The sequence below is a fragment of the Rousettus aegyptiacus genome, unplaced genomic scaffold, assembly GCF_014176215.1.
Source record: "Rousettus aegyptiacus isolate mRouAeg1 unplaced genomic scaffold, mRouAeg1.p scaffold_m13_p_13, whole genome shotgun sequence".
Taxonomy (NCBI): Eukaryota; Metazoa; Chordata; class Mammalia; order Chiroptera; family Pteropodidae; genus Rousettus; species Rousettus aegyptiacus.
Genome location: NW_023416288.1, coordinates 18715473 through 18733240, shown reverse-complemented (window position 1 = coordinate 18733240; position 17768 = coordinate 18715473). Strand labels below are relative to the sequence as shown.

At 41.0% G+C, this 17768-nt stretch overlaps 1 protein-coding gene and 1 pseudogene across 1 annotated transcript; one reads left to right on the top strand and one right to left on the bottom strand.

Annotated features, from left to right (window-relative positions):
• The first annotated feature begins 1103 nt into the window (after positions 1–1103).
• On the top strand, positions 1104–1651 carry LOC107518808 (annotated as a pseudogene).
• Positions 1652–5077: 3426 nt separating this feature from the next.
• Positions 5078–17637, bottom strand: PEG10 (paternally expressed 10). The gene is given in 3 exon segments (XM_016160872.2): positions 5078–10257; positions 10260–11425; positions 17387–17637. Coding segments are annotated over 3 exon segments (2340 nt in total). The 5' UTR covers positions 17392–17637; the 3' UTR covers positions 5078–9088.
• Between the last annotated feature and the right edge of the window lie 131 nt (positions 17638–17768).

The following is a 17768-nucleotide window of genomic DNA, read 5'->3' as shown; positions in this document are numbered from 1 at the left end:
GTGGAGACTTCAAAGCCCCTCTGTAGGTAATGCATAAATCAAACAGAAAGAAAATTAAGAATATGACTGACTAAAACAGTACTACCAATCAATTTGATCTAATTGCCATTTATAGAATACTCTATACAATATACATTCTTCTCAAGCCCACATGGAACATTCACAAATGTAGACTACAATCTGGGACATAAAAGGCACGTTTAAAAATTTAAAAATGTAGAAATCATAGAAAGAGTAATGTAAGACCACAATGGAATTAAACCAGATCAAGAAAATTCTCTATCCAAAGAATTACCAAATATTTGGAGATTAAACAACATACATCTAAATGACACATGGGTCAACAAAGAAGGCTCAAGAAATTATAAAAAAAGAGAGAAGACACAAATTATAAATATCAGAAATCAAAGGGGAAACATTACTTCAGCTCATATGAACAGTAAAAATATAATAAAGAAGTACTATGAATAGCTCTATACCCACATATTTGATAGTCTAGATGAAATGGACCAATTCCTTGAAAGATAAAATTTGCCAAAACTCACACAGGAATAAACAATCTTTAAATCTATCGAAGAACCTGAATCAATAATTAAGAACCTTCCCAAACAGAAAGCAGCAGGCCCAGAGGGGTTCACTAGTAAATTATACCAAACATTTAAGGAAACATTTATTACCAATTCTCTGCAATCTCTTTCAGAGGGTAGAGGCAGAAAGAATAATTCCTAACACACTTTATGAGGACAGCATTATCCTAATACCAGCATTACAAGAAAAATACAGATGAATCTCTGTTGTGAACATAGGTGCAAAAAGCCTCAACAAAATGTATAACATGAATTATACACCATGACCAAGTGGGATTTATCCCAGGTATGCAGGCCTGGTTCAACATTTGAAAATCAATTGACGTAATTCATCACATCAATAGGCTAAAAAAGAAAAATCACCTGATCATATCAATAAAAATAGAAAGTGCATTTGATAAACTCCAATATGAACTCATGACAAAAACTTTCAACAGTATAGGATTGGGGGGGAACATCCTCAACATGACTTGATAAAAAATATCTATAAAAGTCCTAGAATGGCTTTTCACAAAGATGGCGCCAGAAGCGAAGAAGAAAGTCCCTGCCCCTCCTAAAGCCGAAGCCAAAGCGAAGGCTTCAAAGGCATAGAAAGCAGTGCTGAAAGGCGTCTACAGCCACACACAAAAAGAAGATACACACGTCACCCACCTTCCAATGGCCCAAGGCACTGTAGCTCCAACAACGGCAACCCAAATATCCTCAGAAGAGCACCCTTCCCCCACCCCCAACCGGAGAAACAAGCTTGACCACTGTGCTATCATCAAGTTCCCCCTGACTACTGAGTCAGCCATGAAGAAGATAGAACAGAACAATACACTTGTGATCATTGTGGATGTCAAGGCCAATAAGCACCAGATCAAACAGGCTGTGAAGAAGCTCTGTGACATTGACATAGCCAAAGTCAACACCCCAATCGGGCCTGATAGAGATTAAAAGACATATGTTCAGCTGGCTCCCGACTATGATGCTTTTTGGTTGTTGCCAACAAAATTGGGATCATCTCAACTGAGTCCAGCTGGCTAATTCTAGATATCAAAATTTTTAAATTTATGTTTATGTAGATTTCTGATTCGGCTGTGGGGAGGACATATTGTGATGTATACACACTATAAATAATGAAGTTTGGGCAAGAAAAAAAATCTTAGAATAAAATATAGGGAGAAAACTTTGTGACATTGGTTGTGACACCAAAAGCACAGGCAACAGAGGCATAAATAAACAAGGAGAATTACATTAAACCAACATGCTCTGCACGGTAAAGAAAACGATCAACAGTATGGAAATACAGCCTACCAAATGGGAGAAAACATTTACAAATCATGTATCTGATAAGGGGTTAATATCTGAAACTAATATGTTATATGTTGATTATATCTCAATTTTATTCAAGGACACACTTTAATTCACATCTAACTTCCTATGTTCATTTTCAAGTAGGTTCAAAAGAGAAGAGAGGTGATTAGTGAACACTCTCACAAACCCAACGTTGGATTTCTTTCTTGGTTTATGGCATGGACTCCCTGAAAAGAACGAGCCGATGATACGAGTAGGTGACAGTTTAAATTCAGTGATTTTCTTGTGTAAGTACTACAAAGCCAGACACAAAACAGAATTAATGATCTTCCAGAGGTTGCTTTCTTTTTAGAGTTATTGTCTTGGGTCAAATGTTATTCCATAAATTATTTTGAGTTACCAGGAAGCAGGATCCCTAATGTACATGTGTCAACTATCTCTAGGTGATACCTGGGAATCAAATTAGGGAGCTTTATTGTGTGGGAAAGTGGTTTCTTAGGAGGTTAATTTGGGAGCAAAGAACTACCTAGCCTTTGTCTCTTGTTAATCCTTTTGAATTCCAAACATTAATAAAAATAAACAAACATATAAGAAATTTGTTGTATTGTAGAAAAAACTCAAAAGTAAAAAAATATGTTAAGAAACATTCTTTGTCTGCACTAAATGTTGATATTATAGTGCCTGCTCCCAAATAACTTGGGCAACCATGGTGCCTAAGAAAGTTGGGGTACCTGCCTGGCTGGTGAATCATTGAGTGCTCATCCTTCAATTGTGTTAGGTGTCTCAGTGTAAGGTCTGTGTCCAGCATTGTGTTCCCCAACACCTCACTCAGTGTCTGGCACTAAAATAAACCAATAATTAGTGAACACACACAAACACATATATTCATTTAACTATCCATCCATCCATTTAATTAAGTATTTATCCATCCAGATTTTTCTCTACGTATATTCAAAGAAGCCAGAAAAAGAGTAAAGGGTAAGGACTGGGTATTTACTTATCTCTGAAACAGCTTAAAAAATTATTAAACACACATTTATTCATTTATCTATGTATCTATCCACCTATCTATTTATCATTTAGTATTTATTCATCCAGATTTCTCTATCTATATATTCAAAGAAACCAGAAAAGGAGTGAAGGGTGAGAGTAAGGTATTTAATTTCTCCAGGAAAATATTAGGTGTTTGGGTTTCACATATTTTATGGGAATGTACCAAATATTTTTTCTTGTTATGAATTCAAAACCATTGTCTTAGTTTTTTATGTTCTTTATGAATTCAAAACCATTGTCTTGGTTTGGATTGCTATTATTATTCCACAAATAATTATTTACCCTCTCCCACCATTAAGTTCTTCTTTATTCTTGTAGTTCTTGATCCATAATTCATTAGTGTATTTTTGAGGTATGAATCAAAAGTGATTCTATACACTAATATTTAATTGCTCATTTTTTTAAAAATTCTGTATTTCCCCAATGTTGTGTTACTTATACAATTTATTCAAGAAAGGTAACTCAGAGCTCCAATCAGTAAAATAGAGGCCTCTATCAAGATTGACCAATGAAGGTACATTTATGTGTTTTAACATAGTGTAGTCCTCATTTTAACAATTGTTTTGGTTAATAACTGGCCTCAACTACATTGGATAAGAGAGATACTTTACATAATTTCTGTAGCTATACACAGACTTGATACTTCTATGGGCAGCCACTTCTTCTGCAAAACCGATATGTGTTTTTAACAAATATTGCCATTGCTGTATACAATAAGTTTAATGTTCTGAACTAGCCTTGTGATCCAGCTGCATAATCAAATGTAATACAATCTTAAGACTCAACAGTATTTCCCTTAAGTTTTGTCTAATTATGTGGTTTATAGTGAGGCAGGGAGGAGTCTAGGTGTGAAAAAGGAATGAATAATTTCCTTTGAGTGATTCGATTACTAGCTTTACATCATGGTTTAAACAAGTAACCCTTCAAATAGGCATTTGGTGGGCATTTGTGTCCCCTCCCAATTTCTCCAACTCCACCCACTACCTTGCACACCGTGGAAGTCTGAAGTCTGTGAACTCTGGGCTGGATGGACAAATATTCAGGGTAGCCTGCTTCCAAGAAGTATTTTAAGTTGTCATTTTTTTTTTTATCATTATCATTTATCATTGGGTAAATTTTTTTTATCATTTAGTCATCTTTCATATCTGTCCCCAAAAGCCAGTGTTTTATGTGACCACCACATCATATGAATCCAGCAACTCTTTGAAACTAGTACATTATTAAGAGTCCCCTTTTCAAGCTTCTCCCCCGCCCCCTGGCAGGGGTGGTGGTGAACTGGCAATGTTTTTCTTCCCATTTTATTGAGACCTAATTGACATACATCATCGCATATGTTTAAGGTGTACAGCATAATGGTTTGACATATATACTGTAAAATGATTACTGCTATTTAATTCAGGTTTTCTGTATGCAACCCATTATTCTACAACTCCGATGTCATTGTTTTGAAATGTGATGGGACCAGTGCTTCGTGAACATGTCACTTCTTTAGATGATTTTCATGATCACTCTGATACTATGTTAACTGGTATTAAAAACATCTGTATGTTAATTCCCCACACATCACCACCCGACTTCATCTGGTATGCCTTCCTTTTGATCTTAAGTTTTTATAATTTTTAACAAATCTCAAGTATTATAATTAAAATTGATATTAAAAATAAATTTTTGTCAATAGAATCTCCATTGTGGTTTTATGTTAAAGATTTGCAGTTTAAAATTTTTTTATATTGTCATTAAATTGTGCAGCTTTAAAGTTTTGCATCTTAAAGTTTTTTATACAATAGAATTGCTGTTAATTGTGACTATTTTACATGTTAAAGTTTTGCAGCTGGAAAGCTTTAGTTATTTTTTGGAGTATTCTGAATAATAGATACGGGGTTGCTTGATTAATATATACTTTACACCCCCCGCATTTCTGAACTCCACCCTCCCACCTCTTCTTCCCATCCCACACCCATCCTCTGGACTCCCCCACCCTCCTTGCTACCCACTGTCCCCCTCTCCGCACTCCTTCCCCTCATCTTCCCCCACCACTCCCCACCCCTGCCTATTCCTCCACATCCCCAACCCCTCCACCCTGCCCACCCCCCTCCCCTGTTCCCTTGATACTGGTGGCCGCTGAAATGGTCAGGACACAGTTTGCACTTAACCACTAAATCTTTATTAATTGAATTTATTATAACACCAATGCATTATTAGTAAATTGAGAGGAATATAAGAGAATATAGCAATAGAATGGGGAAGGGTAGGGAGGTGGGAGAGGTAGGTAGGTGTAGGAGTAGGGAGAAGAGGTAGGGGTAAAGAGGAGGGCTACTGATGGGAGCAAGCGTTCTTATTCATCACTCTTGTATGAATTCTATGAATATTCACCATCCATCATTATCAACTTCATTCCAGTGACAATTTCTCAAAGGGTATCTAGCCATCCTATAACTCTCTTAAGGCTTTGCTCACACTCTTGGTCCCTGGAGTTAATACCCAGGGCAAAGAACCTCTATTAAATCATCTATCTAATCGCCTTTGAACTTTCTCCCATTAGAGTTTTATCCATTTCCAATTCGCCCTAAAAAGGCTGATCTCCCTGCAGTTCCCTCCAAGTTTATTTGAAATCTTTAAGGGTAGCAATCACAAGGTAAAGAATCACAAGTACATATGTCTACTTATAGAGATACCTAATACATAATCATGCTGTTTAATTAACCCCACCCATTTATGATTACATAATAATCCCTCCTACCCTAAAATACTTATGATTATATATATCCCCTATTACTTAATTGATTACTTAACTGATTACTCAAAGAAATAAAAACAATGCAATTTCCCACAGACCAATTCAATAGCATTCTACGATCTGAAACAACAAAGAACTTTCGGTCCCAAGATGAACATGCTGTTGTTCCCACTGGCCTCTTCACCTCTGCAGGTGGTCCATCATTTCTGCCCAGGTCTTCCCAGCAATGTTCTCTGTTGCCAGTCTTGGAATTCTTTCTGATGTTACATGTCTGTGGTAGATGACACCTGGATCAATTCAGAAGTCTAAGAGGTACCTGCAAACTTAAACAGAAATCCAGACTGCACTACATAGATGTGCCTCTCTTACTTTACGCACCTACCAGTTTACTACCTCACATGATTTAATCAAACTAATTCTTTATTTTTCCAATATCTAATACGAATACCTCATTATTCAAACTGAACTGACCCTTCAGAAACATACATAAACTTCTTCCATTTCAATATCCTAGCATGATGACCTTCGCTAGTTTTCTCCAGGCTTGCCTGGCAATGGGAGCTCTTATCTTTTTCTTGATTTTTAAATTCACACTGCATATTTGGGCCAAAAGTCAATCAATTTTGCCAATTTGCTTCAAAGGGTTGACTTACTGGCTTTAATAATTCTGATTTTGCTTTATTTATCTCCTTTATATCTTTATTTTGCTCCCTTTTTAACTTCTTTGGATAGAGATTTAATTCTTTTGCTCTGTCCTTTCTTATAAATAAAGGAGTTTTTGTTGGAAAATGCCAAATAATTCAAAGTATCCAATTAACATAAATTTGATCAACAACAACAAAATAAGTCAATTGAGTGAAAGGAAACTTAATAAAATTCTGATACTATAGAACAATAAGTTTCAGATTACTTATCCTTAAAACCTACATTTATAGATAGCATATATAGCGATAGCATGGTACACACTGCCATACGTTTTTCACTAGCTTTACATAAACAGCCAAATGCGTGTCAGAGACTTCATCTGTGAGTTGTTAACCCACACCACCACACTCTTCCCGACTGCTGCTGTCAATGGCCAACATCTCCAGCCTTCTGCTTGCAGTGATGGCAAATGTCCGTGTGCACATGCCGGGACTGCAGACAATGACCCATTTCTAGGCCCTCTGTAGCTTAAAGATCAATTGACAACTGTAAATTTGACACAATACAACTTGAATTCAAATGTATGGAGGATGGATTGATATCTGAGGTAAACTGAAGTGACGCTTCGGAACAGTCCAGAAGCACAAATGCACCATTTTAAAAATAATCACGTACTCTAAAACACATGAGTGACTGACAAGTATTCTGATTCCAATGAAAAAGAGAAAGAAATAAAAGAAATTTGTTTTGGATTAAATAGCCAATTAAGCATCTTTTTTGAATTTGTATCTTTTGTGTGCTTTTTAAAGGCCTAATTGATAAAACTGAAATTATATATGATATTAAAATAGAAGATTGAAGATGAACAGGATGAACTATTATACAAAACTCCAGTTCTGAGGAGCCTCTCATTCACAGTGTTGTAAGAGTTCACAGTAAAGAAATATTTTATACTACGTTACTTATCAATTTTAATTACCTTAACTCTAACACAATAAGAATTGGATAGTATTTTGTAATTCAATGGAAATAATTTTTGAGCAGTCACCACTTTACGACATTACTAAGAACACAGCTAATCTACAGCTAAAACATATAAGTTTTTAAACATGCAAGAATAAGGGTGAATGGTAGTGAATATGTGAAAGATGATATTGATGAAAAATGGAACTTCACCGTTAGACTCCTCTTCCTGATAGGCAACCATGTTGTTTTCTACTGCTTAAACTGTGTTTTGGCAATTGGACACCATGTGTGAAACACACATTCCTTGAAGCCTGCCTCTTTCTTCTCCATGCATGGCAGTAAAATGGAGTCTCGGCAACCAGGCGGTTAGGATGACACAAATCCTGCAGCAGGGTTAATGGCAACGGTAAAGAATTAAACAAAAAGAGAGAGGTTAGACAAACAGTTCAAGGTAGTAGCAAGGGACCAGGCTAAAAGAAGTCAGGCAGTCCCAGGTTAGCACAAAGTATCCAGGAAACATCAGATGATGTCACTGGACTGAAGACAACACTCGCTTTGAATCCTCTGAGTTGCTTTCTGAGGCCTTTCATTCATTGACGGCTGGATCTGAAGCTCACTAAAGAAGTCCATATCCTCCAGACAGCGTCTAGTGCCCCAATTTCTCTTCTTCAAAGACATCCCTCCCAGGCATAGTAGTGTGGGTGGGGGTACTAAAATCATTTCCCCTCTCTGAGCATCCTGACGTTACAGTTTAGTGAGGGGACTGATGATGAAAATGCCCACATGCATACGGAGGCAGAGACGTGGATAGATGTTCCCAAGACTTCTGGTGTCATTCTTCCAGCCAAACAACAACGCTCACAAACATTCTTTCTAAAACAAGTTGAAAACATTCACTCAGGGTCCCTTTTTAAAGAATTGGGTACAAGATTTCAGAGTCCTTTTGATTTGCTATTCATTAGCCCTCAGATGTGACTGAAAGGTGGTCACATTTTACAAACATCCAACACTCCTGGAGCCACCAACAATCTCTGGTTGCCAGCTTAACATTTTGAAAGAAGCCATTGCTGGCATGATGATGGTAAGGTGTTGTGAAAAAGCCAGAGTTCTTGGGTACATGTGATTTGCACCAGGATGTGAAGGCACACTCAACATGCAAGAGTCCGTCTGAGAGGGTACTTCCTTCTCAGGCCTGAGGTGTTTCTGTTGCAGGAATTTTGCCTGCTCCTGGGAGAACCGGTCAAGTTGCTGCTCCTTGAGAATTAACAGAACCATGAAAGTATGAAGATGATGAAGTTTCTAAGGGTGCAGCAAAAAGATCACGGAAGCCATTTCACACTGCACCAATAATTGTGGCTTCCTTAATAAGGCCTCGGTCCTCCAATGATGTATAAAGAGAGTACCGAAACTTGCAAGAAAAGTCATGTCCTCCTCCTCCTCCTTGTCTCCCCCTCCACAAAGAAAACAGCATTTCCTGTGTTTCCATCAGCTTCTCTGTAAATGTTAATTGAGGTTTCCAGGATTTACTGGGAAGTAAACTTAGGAAATTTAGATTGGCAGTCAAGGTGGAAAACTGAGAGATAATTTGTTGGTGAATATTCTGTCACTCCCAGAAAATGGTGGAGATCTTTTGGTGCTTTTAGGATGTGTGCCAGTCCAGGGTGGCCCTGACCTTCTCTAGGCTTTCAGAGAGGACTGCCTCAGGTTGGCCTGAAGATGCAGGAGCTCAATTTAGCACAGTCACTGATTGAGAAGCTGAACAGGAATAAAATGAGGGCAGAGATCCTGAGGGACATGACAGCGTTTACATGGAGCTATAGGACGGTGGCGGCGGCGGTGGCGGCGGCGGCGGCGGCGGCTGCGGAGGTGGATACTGGGGGACCGGAGGCTGGCGGTACCAATGTGGATTCCAGGTGATCATCACAGGGACATAGAGCGAGCGCCCATGTCCATCTCGTCCCACTGGGTACCAGGCGAATCCAACTGGGTAGGTCGGGTACGTGGCATAAGTGGGGTAAGTTTCGTATCCGGGCATTTGAGGTACGTATTCAGTGTACGACGCCAGGTGAGCTTGGTCATCCAAATTTGGAATAGAGAGTCGAGGGTACTGATTCTGGATGGTGAAACTGTTGGGAGCTCTGCAGTCGTAGGAAACTTGTATTTTCCACCCCCTTTTCACTTGGAGAACGTGGGCTCCGTTAGGTGCGATTGTTGGAGTAATTAGCCCATCTTTCACATTTCTGGCCACGAAATCCCGCAGAGCTGCCATCTCCGGTTCAGACAGTGAGTACACATGTCCGCTGGGAATGCTGTGTGCTCCAGGTATCATTTCTATGGTAGGGTCCACCACGCGATTATCTGGGTAGACGTTTTCATCCACTGGAGTGTACACATTCTGGACATAGTAATACCTCACCGGTTGGTAAACTCTGTATCCGTCAACTGGGTAGTAAAAAGACGGCTGTGCTGGTGGTGGGAGAGTTGGTGGTATTGGAGAATACATCCGGCAGTGGTATCGGCAGTATTCAGAATCGAAGACGATTGAGCGGGTGCTCCAGGTGATGTTGGGATCATGTGTGCTCAGCCAGCGAACCCCTAAGACGATGGGGAAGAATGGAGACTGAGTCACATCAAATGACAGCACTTCACGGTGATCTCCCAAGTCGACGACCAGGTCATGCGTCTCGTGGACAACTGGGCCTGATGCTATGGGACGTCCATCAATCGCCTCTACCAGTATTGGCCAGTCCTTGACCCTTAGAGGAATTGCATTCTGGGCAACGTATTCATGATCAATGAAGTTGCCAGAGGCACCAGAATCAATCATGGCTCGGACGAACAGGGTGTGTCTGCCCGGAAGATGAACCTGGAGCATTACTTGCAAGTGAGATGAAGCATCATCTGGTGGGGACCTTATTATTTCTGGCCCGGTCGCTGAAGGTCCCTCTACAGCGGGGCCGGGGAGTTTCCCGCCGGCGAAGCCTTTGAGGCCTTGGCAGGACAGCTGTCGGCGTAGTGACCTCCGTTTCCACAGTAGAGGCAGAGGTTCAGCTTTCTGCGTCTTTCTTTTTCTTCCTGGGTCAGGCGCATGCGGGCACCTCCCACGGGCTCAGTGGGATCCACCTGGTGGTGGCTGATGTGAGGCATCACCAGAGCACGTGGCGGGGATCGTGGCTTACGGGCTGCCGCTGCCCTGGCCAGCCTTCTCTCAATGTGGATGCACTGGCCGATCAGTGCAGACAGTGACTTGGGGGCTTCGACGCGTGACAGCTCCGCCTGAATGTGGTCACTGAGGCCCTCATGGTACTGGTCAATCAGCGCAGGCTCATTCCAATCCAGGTCCTGGGCGATCATCTGGAAAGCATTGGAATAGTCGATGACCGACCCCATGCCTTGGCGCAGACGTCTGATCTTGCGTTTGGCAGCCTCTCGCCTCTGAGGGTCTTCAAAGACATGCTTCATCTCGGTCATGAAGGCTGGGTAGTTGTGCATCAGGTAATGAGCTCGCTCCAGCTTTGCAGAGGCCCAGCGGGCAGCACGGCCGGTCATCATGCTTGTCACAAAGCAGACGCGGACACGATCAGCTGAGAAATCTCTGGTGCTCCTTTCCATGAAGAGCTGGCACTGGGATATGAAAGGAACCAGCATGTCTGGGTTGCCATCAAACTTCTCAGGAAGGTCTTCGGGACACTCTTCCTCTATGAGAATGGGTGGGGGAGCAGCGGCTGCAGCACCACGAAGCTCGAGGTCATCTTCTTCATCCTGGGGGGTGGGCTCCACTTGCTCACGAAGGTTGCAGTTCTCCTCGGTGAGCTTCTGCACCTGGTTCTGCAGGTTGTTGTTCTCCTCCGACTGCCTCATGACTTTCTCTCTGAGGTTGTTGATCTCTTCGGAGAGATCGTCCCGCCGGTGTTCAGCCAGGTTGGGAATGTACTGGCCCCTTGCGCTGCTGTGAGAGGAAGAAGAAGAGGGAGCGTTGGGGGGAGGAGGAGGAGGAGGAGGAGGGCAGTCGGGCCCCAGGGTGAGAGCTGGGCTGGGAGAGGACCTCCCGAATGTAGCTTCACTCCTGTGAGGATGGAGGCCTGGATCCTGGCCTCCTCTTCCACCCTTTCTTCTTTTTGTTTTCAAAAGTTTTCTATTTCTGTAAATGAACATAAAAGCATAAATTAAATATATATAATCAAAACAGTACAATATAAAGATTTTATCATTAAAGTGTATACTAGAGTACTTTAAATACATAAGTATTTAAAGTAGCTCTATGGTCTATTTGCTTACATTAACAGTTAAAAACCCTGCAAAGAGACAATAGTTAAGGAAAACCACACTACTTTTGATGTCCAAGTCACCCTTTCCTCCTCAAAATCATCTGTTGATTATGATTTAACAATATACAACTGTATTAACAGCACGAACTATAAGAGAATGCTGAGATCCTCCAAATGAGTAGTTTTGTATCCAGAGAATAGAGCAAGAAACTTTCAAGGCAAAGATGACTATCAAATACATTACATAAAATAAAGCCAAAATGATTAACTGTTATTAGAAAAGTTATTTCTTGAATAATAGATAATATTCCATCCCATAGGGAACTCTCCAAAAAAGAAAAAAAAGAAAAAGAAATAAAGGGGGAATTAAAATCACAATGCCTGTATTTATCAACCCTGAGGGTAGGGGCATTCAGCCAACCCCACCATCCTGGTCCACCACTACAGACAATTGCCATAAAACCCACAGGACTGTCTAAATTACTTCTCTGACCACAATTTGATTTTCCAAAGAGAACTCCCTACGAGACAGAAATGGCACTGAGTGGCAACATGTGTACATCGATTTTCCTCCTTATTATGCAGGTGTTTAACAAACATTAGTTGCTACCTCCTAGGAAGAGCTGGGCTAAAAAATGTGACATCAGAAGAAACCCAGTAATAGTACATCTGAAACTTACAATAAAGATTTAATTCAATAATGCAGGTGAAGCACACAGTGAATGTTCAGTAACTATTAGTAGACATTAATAAGAAACCAGAAAGTTAACTTTCTGTGTAAAGAGGTTGGTATTAATATAGGAAGGGGCTGGGCTGCAGCTATGGCAACCTAGGCATGCCTTTCCCACCTAAACATGTTGTTTTTTCAAAATACTGTGCTGGTCAAACAAATCCAGCGCTTTATTTGACTTGCAGGGTACCAATGTACAGTCCCTGCTTTTAAACAAGATTTGTCAGTGCAGCCCCACCTGAAAGGTTGTAACTTACAGCAGGATAGGGCTGAACTCAAATAGTGGGGGGGTGGGGGGGAACAGGAAGGAGGGGATTTAATGTCCTAATTATGGGTATGGTGACAATAAATCACACGTACAATAAGTCATCACACAGTGATGATATGCTTCCTGAATATAGGTTTAAATGTATTTAGAGTAATTTAATTATTTTGACTTATCAATGATTTTTCAAAACGAGCATCAAATTCTCGTTTTTGGAACTCTAGGAAACTACTAAAAAGTTTAGAGCCATAATATATAAAGCAGGTAGCTTGCCTATTCACTAAATTTTAATTTGGCAGTCCTGGCCACCTGAATGACCCATAAAGGCAAAAATGGATACAAGTTAATTACATAAAATAAAATCGTAGAGATAAACATATATTATTCAGAGAAGTTAGGTGAAAAATAAACTTTAGCCTTTACCTTCTTTCCTAAGACCCCTCCCTAATCCTTTAGGCCCCTCTCCTGCCCCAACTTCACCACAAACAGCCACTCTCCCTATGCCCTGTGCTGTTGGTGTGGCCTCTCCAAGGAGTCCTTAAGGGACAGATTTACTGTCCCATTTTAATAGTTTTAACTTGCTATTTGATTAATTTAATAACTTAAGCTACCAAAAACAATGAATAATTGGCTTTCAAGATAAACTATTCAAATTTAGAAAAAATTAGAAGATGTAATTAACACATCATAGTCTGACATTCAGTTTCATTTCCAACTCCTTAAAGCCAAGTGCATTAGTGACACTCAGAATATAAGTTCACAAAATAATGCGTCATTTATTAAGCTTTTAATAAATTAAATTAAGAGTTTTAATATCCCATTAAAAAACTAATAAAAACAGGTCAAATGACTCAGGTACCACTTGTCATGTAGACATTAATACTTTCGAAACTTAGAATAAGTTTTAATGTCCCATTAAAAAACACCTAATAAGCACAGGTCAGGTAACTTAGGTGCCACTTCTCTCATCTAACCCTTAAAACTTTTAAAACTTAGACAACTTCTGAAAAGACATTTACTGAATGGTCTGGCACAGCCTGACCCAGGTCAGAAAAGTTAATAACCTACATGTCAATCACAGTCACTGGGATGGGCTTTATTGATGCCCAGGTCTGACAGTTTTAAAGTCTGCAAAATACAGTGATAGATCAGAAATAATAATACATTAGGAAATCAGCAATCACTGAATTGTTTATGGAAACAGAAGATCTACAAGGATTTAAAATTCAAACGCTTTTAGTAGACAGGAAGTTAATATAAAAGTGAGAAGAGATTGGAGTTAAGATAATAGGGAGGGGTTGCAAATATATAATTTGGGGATGCATGATCTTCTCCCCAAGGACATTCTTTTAATTCTTTAGAACATTTTAATCCAGTGCTGCTCAGACAAAGTCAGGGCCTTATTCGGCCTGGAAGGTCAACAGTTTGAGACCCCTGACCTTTACTAATATCAGGCCTCAAGTCCCCATCCCCAGAGATTGTAATTTTGGGGTGAGATACTAAGTCCTAAAAGAGATAAATGCCCAGAGACAAATATCACTAAAAGTGTTAGAGCAGTAAGCAGTCAGGTTAACAATCAGTTTAAGTTTTAAAACATTTAAACAGCAACTGGAGCAACAGTTAACAAGAAAACAGGAGCATTGTGACTGGATTTAAATTACAGAACTATGGCTCCTTAAATGCTCCCTTAGCAGGGGCTCAATGGGGGAGTGAGGGGGTGGGGCTGGGGCATTGAGGCCCCATTCCTAAAACTTGAAAGTACACACAGTTCCAAGCTACCTAGGACACCATCTTTACATATGAAAAATAGTTCAGTGTTAGTAGCCTATTTAGGAATTACATACATACATTTGATTAATCTTCGACTCTTCGGGATGATCTCTAAAAACTTCTATTTCCCAAATACACTAAAGAGCAAAAGTAGCCAAAAACTTCTGTACATTAAACATCCCATTAGGAAATGACACTTCATTAAGCAACTTAATTGTTTTACATTTTCAAATGTCCAAATTTCTTTTTGAGTACTAAGTGTACTATTTGTGAAATGTAAGTTAATTGATTTGCATGTTTTTACTACTATTGTTTTGAACTTCTTTAAAATGCAGATACAAAATTTCCAAGTAGAAGGGGTCAGGGTGGCAAAGAGGGTAAAAGGGAACTGGGGACTTACTGAAAGCTGTTATTATAAGAACATATCACCCATAGATTGTATACTTGTATATTTTTGAAACCCAAGGCCCAAATCCCCCTTAACAAAGTCCTGGCTCCTGGTTTATAATATATGGAACTAGGTTTTAAAATTTCTTCATTTAGTTAGAAATATAAACATGGTACATTTGACTGGAAGTAAAGTATAAATTTGTTTTATATATTTAATAATGCCAGTTAAAACTTTCCATCTATCTCATAATGTAACCACTTTATGTCACATTATACCGACTTTAAATATGACAATTTTGTACCAGGAAATAATCCACTTGCCCCAAATTTAACTCATTAGCTTTTATTTTTTAAAAAGCTAATTATTTTGACTATTTTAAATTAATTTAGTTGTTTTATAACGACGGCTTACATTATTAGTTTTAAAATGCATGCTTTAAAAAAATACTGTTATATGTGACAGATAAAGGTGAGCACTGCCTTGAACTGGACAGCGAAGCACCACAGGAAAGAACCAGGAGCAAGAAATTAGAAACAACCTGCAGACGCAAAGAAAAGCATTGAATAATTTACTCTGGTCATTTAACTCATATTTAATGAGTGCCTATCATGTGCCAGGCACAATTAGTACATATATAGGCAATACGGCTAGGGTTAATCACCTAGAGTTCCAAGAAAAAAAACCCCAGCTTCATAGGTACGCAGATAAACACCTCATTTTTCTCTCAGGGTCCAAGTCAGCAGCACCAGTAATCCATTTAAAATTCCCATGAAACAGTTCAAGTTATTCTTTATTTTGTATCTAATTCCAGTAGGTCCCACCACAAAGGTACAGTAGTGTCTCAAAAAAAAAAAAAAAAAACCCAGCAAAAAACCCAAACCCCGAAAACCAAACCTTAAGTGTAAAAGTATTTAAAACATTTTATAATTTGTAGTAAGGACACTTAGCTGGATCGTCTTTGAAAGAGCCAGCCATGTCACCTAGAAGCACGCTTCATGACTATCAGTTTAAACTATGGGACGTTACTTAACGTATGCAAAGCACTTTAAAGGGCTTACAAATTCCAGGTATAATTGCTATTTTTGTTAATTGTTCTTAATTATTCTTATATTTATAAGACACTAATGGATAAAAAGCAAAACTGGCGCAGAAACCACAAGAGGGTGGGGCTGTGCAGTCAAGCAGGGCAGTGAAAGTGCGCAAGCGCAGAGGTGAGCTTGATGGGAGGGGCTGGAGGCGCACACTGCGCAGGCGCAAGGAAGCTCGGGGGAGGCGGGGCCACAGGCAAACTCAGGAGGCTGGCTCAAGGAGGGGCCAAGTTTGGAGAGGCGGGGTCAGGGGGAGCCCCTCAGAGGAGGCAGGCTGAGAGAGGCGGGGTGTGGGGGAGCCCCCCTCAGAGGAGGTGGGCTCAGGGAGAGGCGGGGCCTGGAGAGGCAAGGTCTAGAAGGCGCGCTCTGGGAAGGCGCGCTGCAGAGGAGGCGCGCTCTAAGTAGGCGCTGGGAGGCGCTAAGTCCGCTTTGAGCGGATACTGCAGAGAAGGCGCGCTAGAATTGGCGAGGCGGGTCTGAGACTGGCTACAAACCTCTCCCAGGATTCCCCCCTCCCAAAATCCCTCCCACCAGCCTCCAACAGCCAGATTCATTTAATGCAACGAGAGCAATTGCCCGCCATCCAATCTGCTCTCCAATACTAAGCAAACCAACAGTTTCCACAAACTGTTGCTGGATGCCAATTCGCGCCACCACTACAACTACACCACAACTTGAATCAACCCACTGAGCCACCACCAAAAGATTCCCTTTTAACACTCAAGTTAGAACCCACTCCACTGTATAGCAGGAATACTGTGGCAAGAATGTTAAATACCGGTTTTTTATTCGGAGCTCCATTTTGTCTAATAGAATGCAGAGAACCGTCCTGCAGAAAACTGGGAGCCATTCCAAAAGGTGTGTTAAAGACAAAGGGTGAGGTCCACGTCTAAGAAAGCAAGAGTATCTTACTCTGTAGCTCATATTCCTCTAGAGCTGGCTTCTTTGTAGCACGAAAACTGTGCAGCTTAGACACCTCTGCAGCTGTTATTACTTTGTAGTGTATTCGAGGGTATAAATTGTTCTGCAGCTCATGTACCTCTGCAGTTCTTGTGCCTTATAGCGCAATGAAGCCTTGTTGTAGTACTAATCATATTTTTGTAGCGTTAATCTTTGACGCCTCTGATTTTTATAGCGCATTTAAAGCGCAAGTCAGTCTGCAGCTCACATTGCAGTAATTCATACTGGTTCGTAGCGCATTAAAGCCCCCGTCAGTCTATAGCGCAATTGAGGCATCCATCAGTCTGTAGCGCATTTGAAGCGCTTATCAGTTTGTAGCGCATGAAGCGCCAATTAGTTTGTAGCGCGTATCACTTTGTAGCTTATCTGAAGAGCAAACTGGTCTGTAGCTCATCTCCATCTGCAGCCCATGTCTGTCCGCAACTCATGTCTGTCTACAACCGGTATCTGGACTTAGGTCCTGGAGATCAAAGCCCTAAAGGCTTGGTTTCTCCACTCTGTTTTGGGGTACAGCCAGTGAAGGCGTGACAAGTTTTGCGTGGAGACATTCAGAGGCGTTACTTCGTCTCCCGCAGCTCTCGATAAGAATGGGGAATAAATGTCATCTAAAAAAAAAAAAACCGTCCTCACCGCATACTCACCACGCGTGGACTCCTCCACGAAGACAGGAAGGACAGGGTCCCACACCTGTGCCAGGCGTGGGTCCCGCTGGGTGCTTCGCAGACCGGAGAGGCTCCGGCCGCGAGCCCGCTCAGCGGACCTTCCGCGAGGCTCGGTGGACCCTCTCCGCTGTTCTCTCAGGTTGCAGTCAGATTTCTTCGACACACACCAACCGAAGTTGTAGCGCGTGTACCGGGATCGCAGACTCGGAGCCTTATATAGGCTGAACAGAGGAGGGGGGCGCCAAATCCCAGCGTGCTCCGCGGGTTAGGGGGGCGGAGGGGGTAGAGGGGGCGGGAGGGTTGGGGGAGGGGGCGGGGGCGATGGCCATGCTACACTGGCCTGCCGCTAG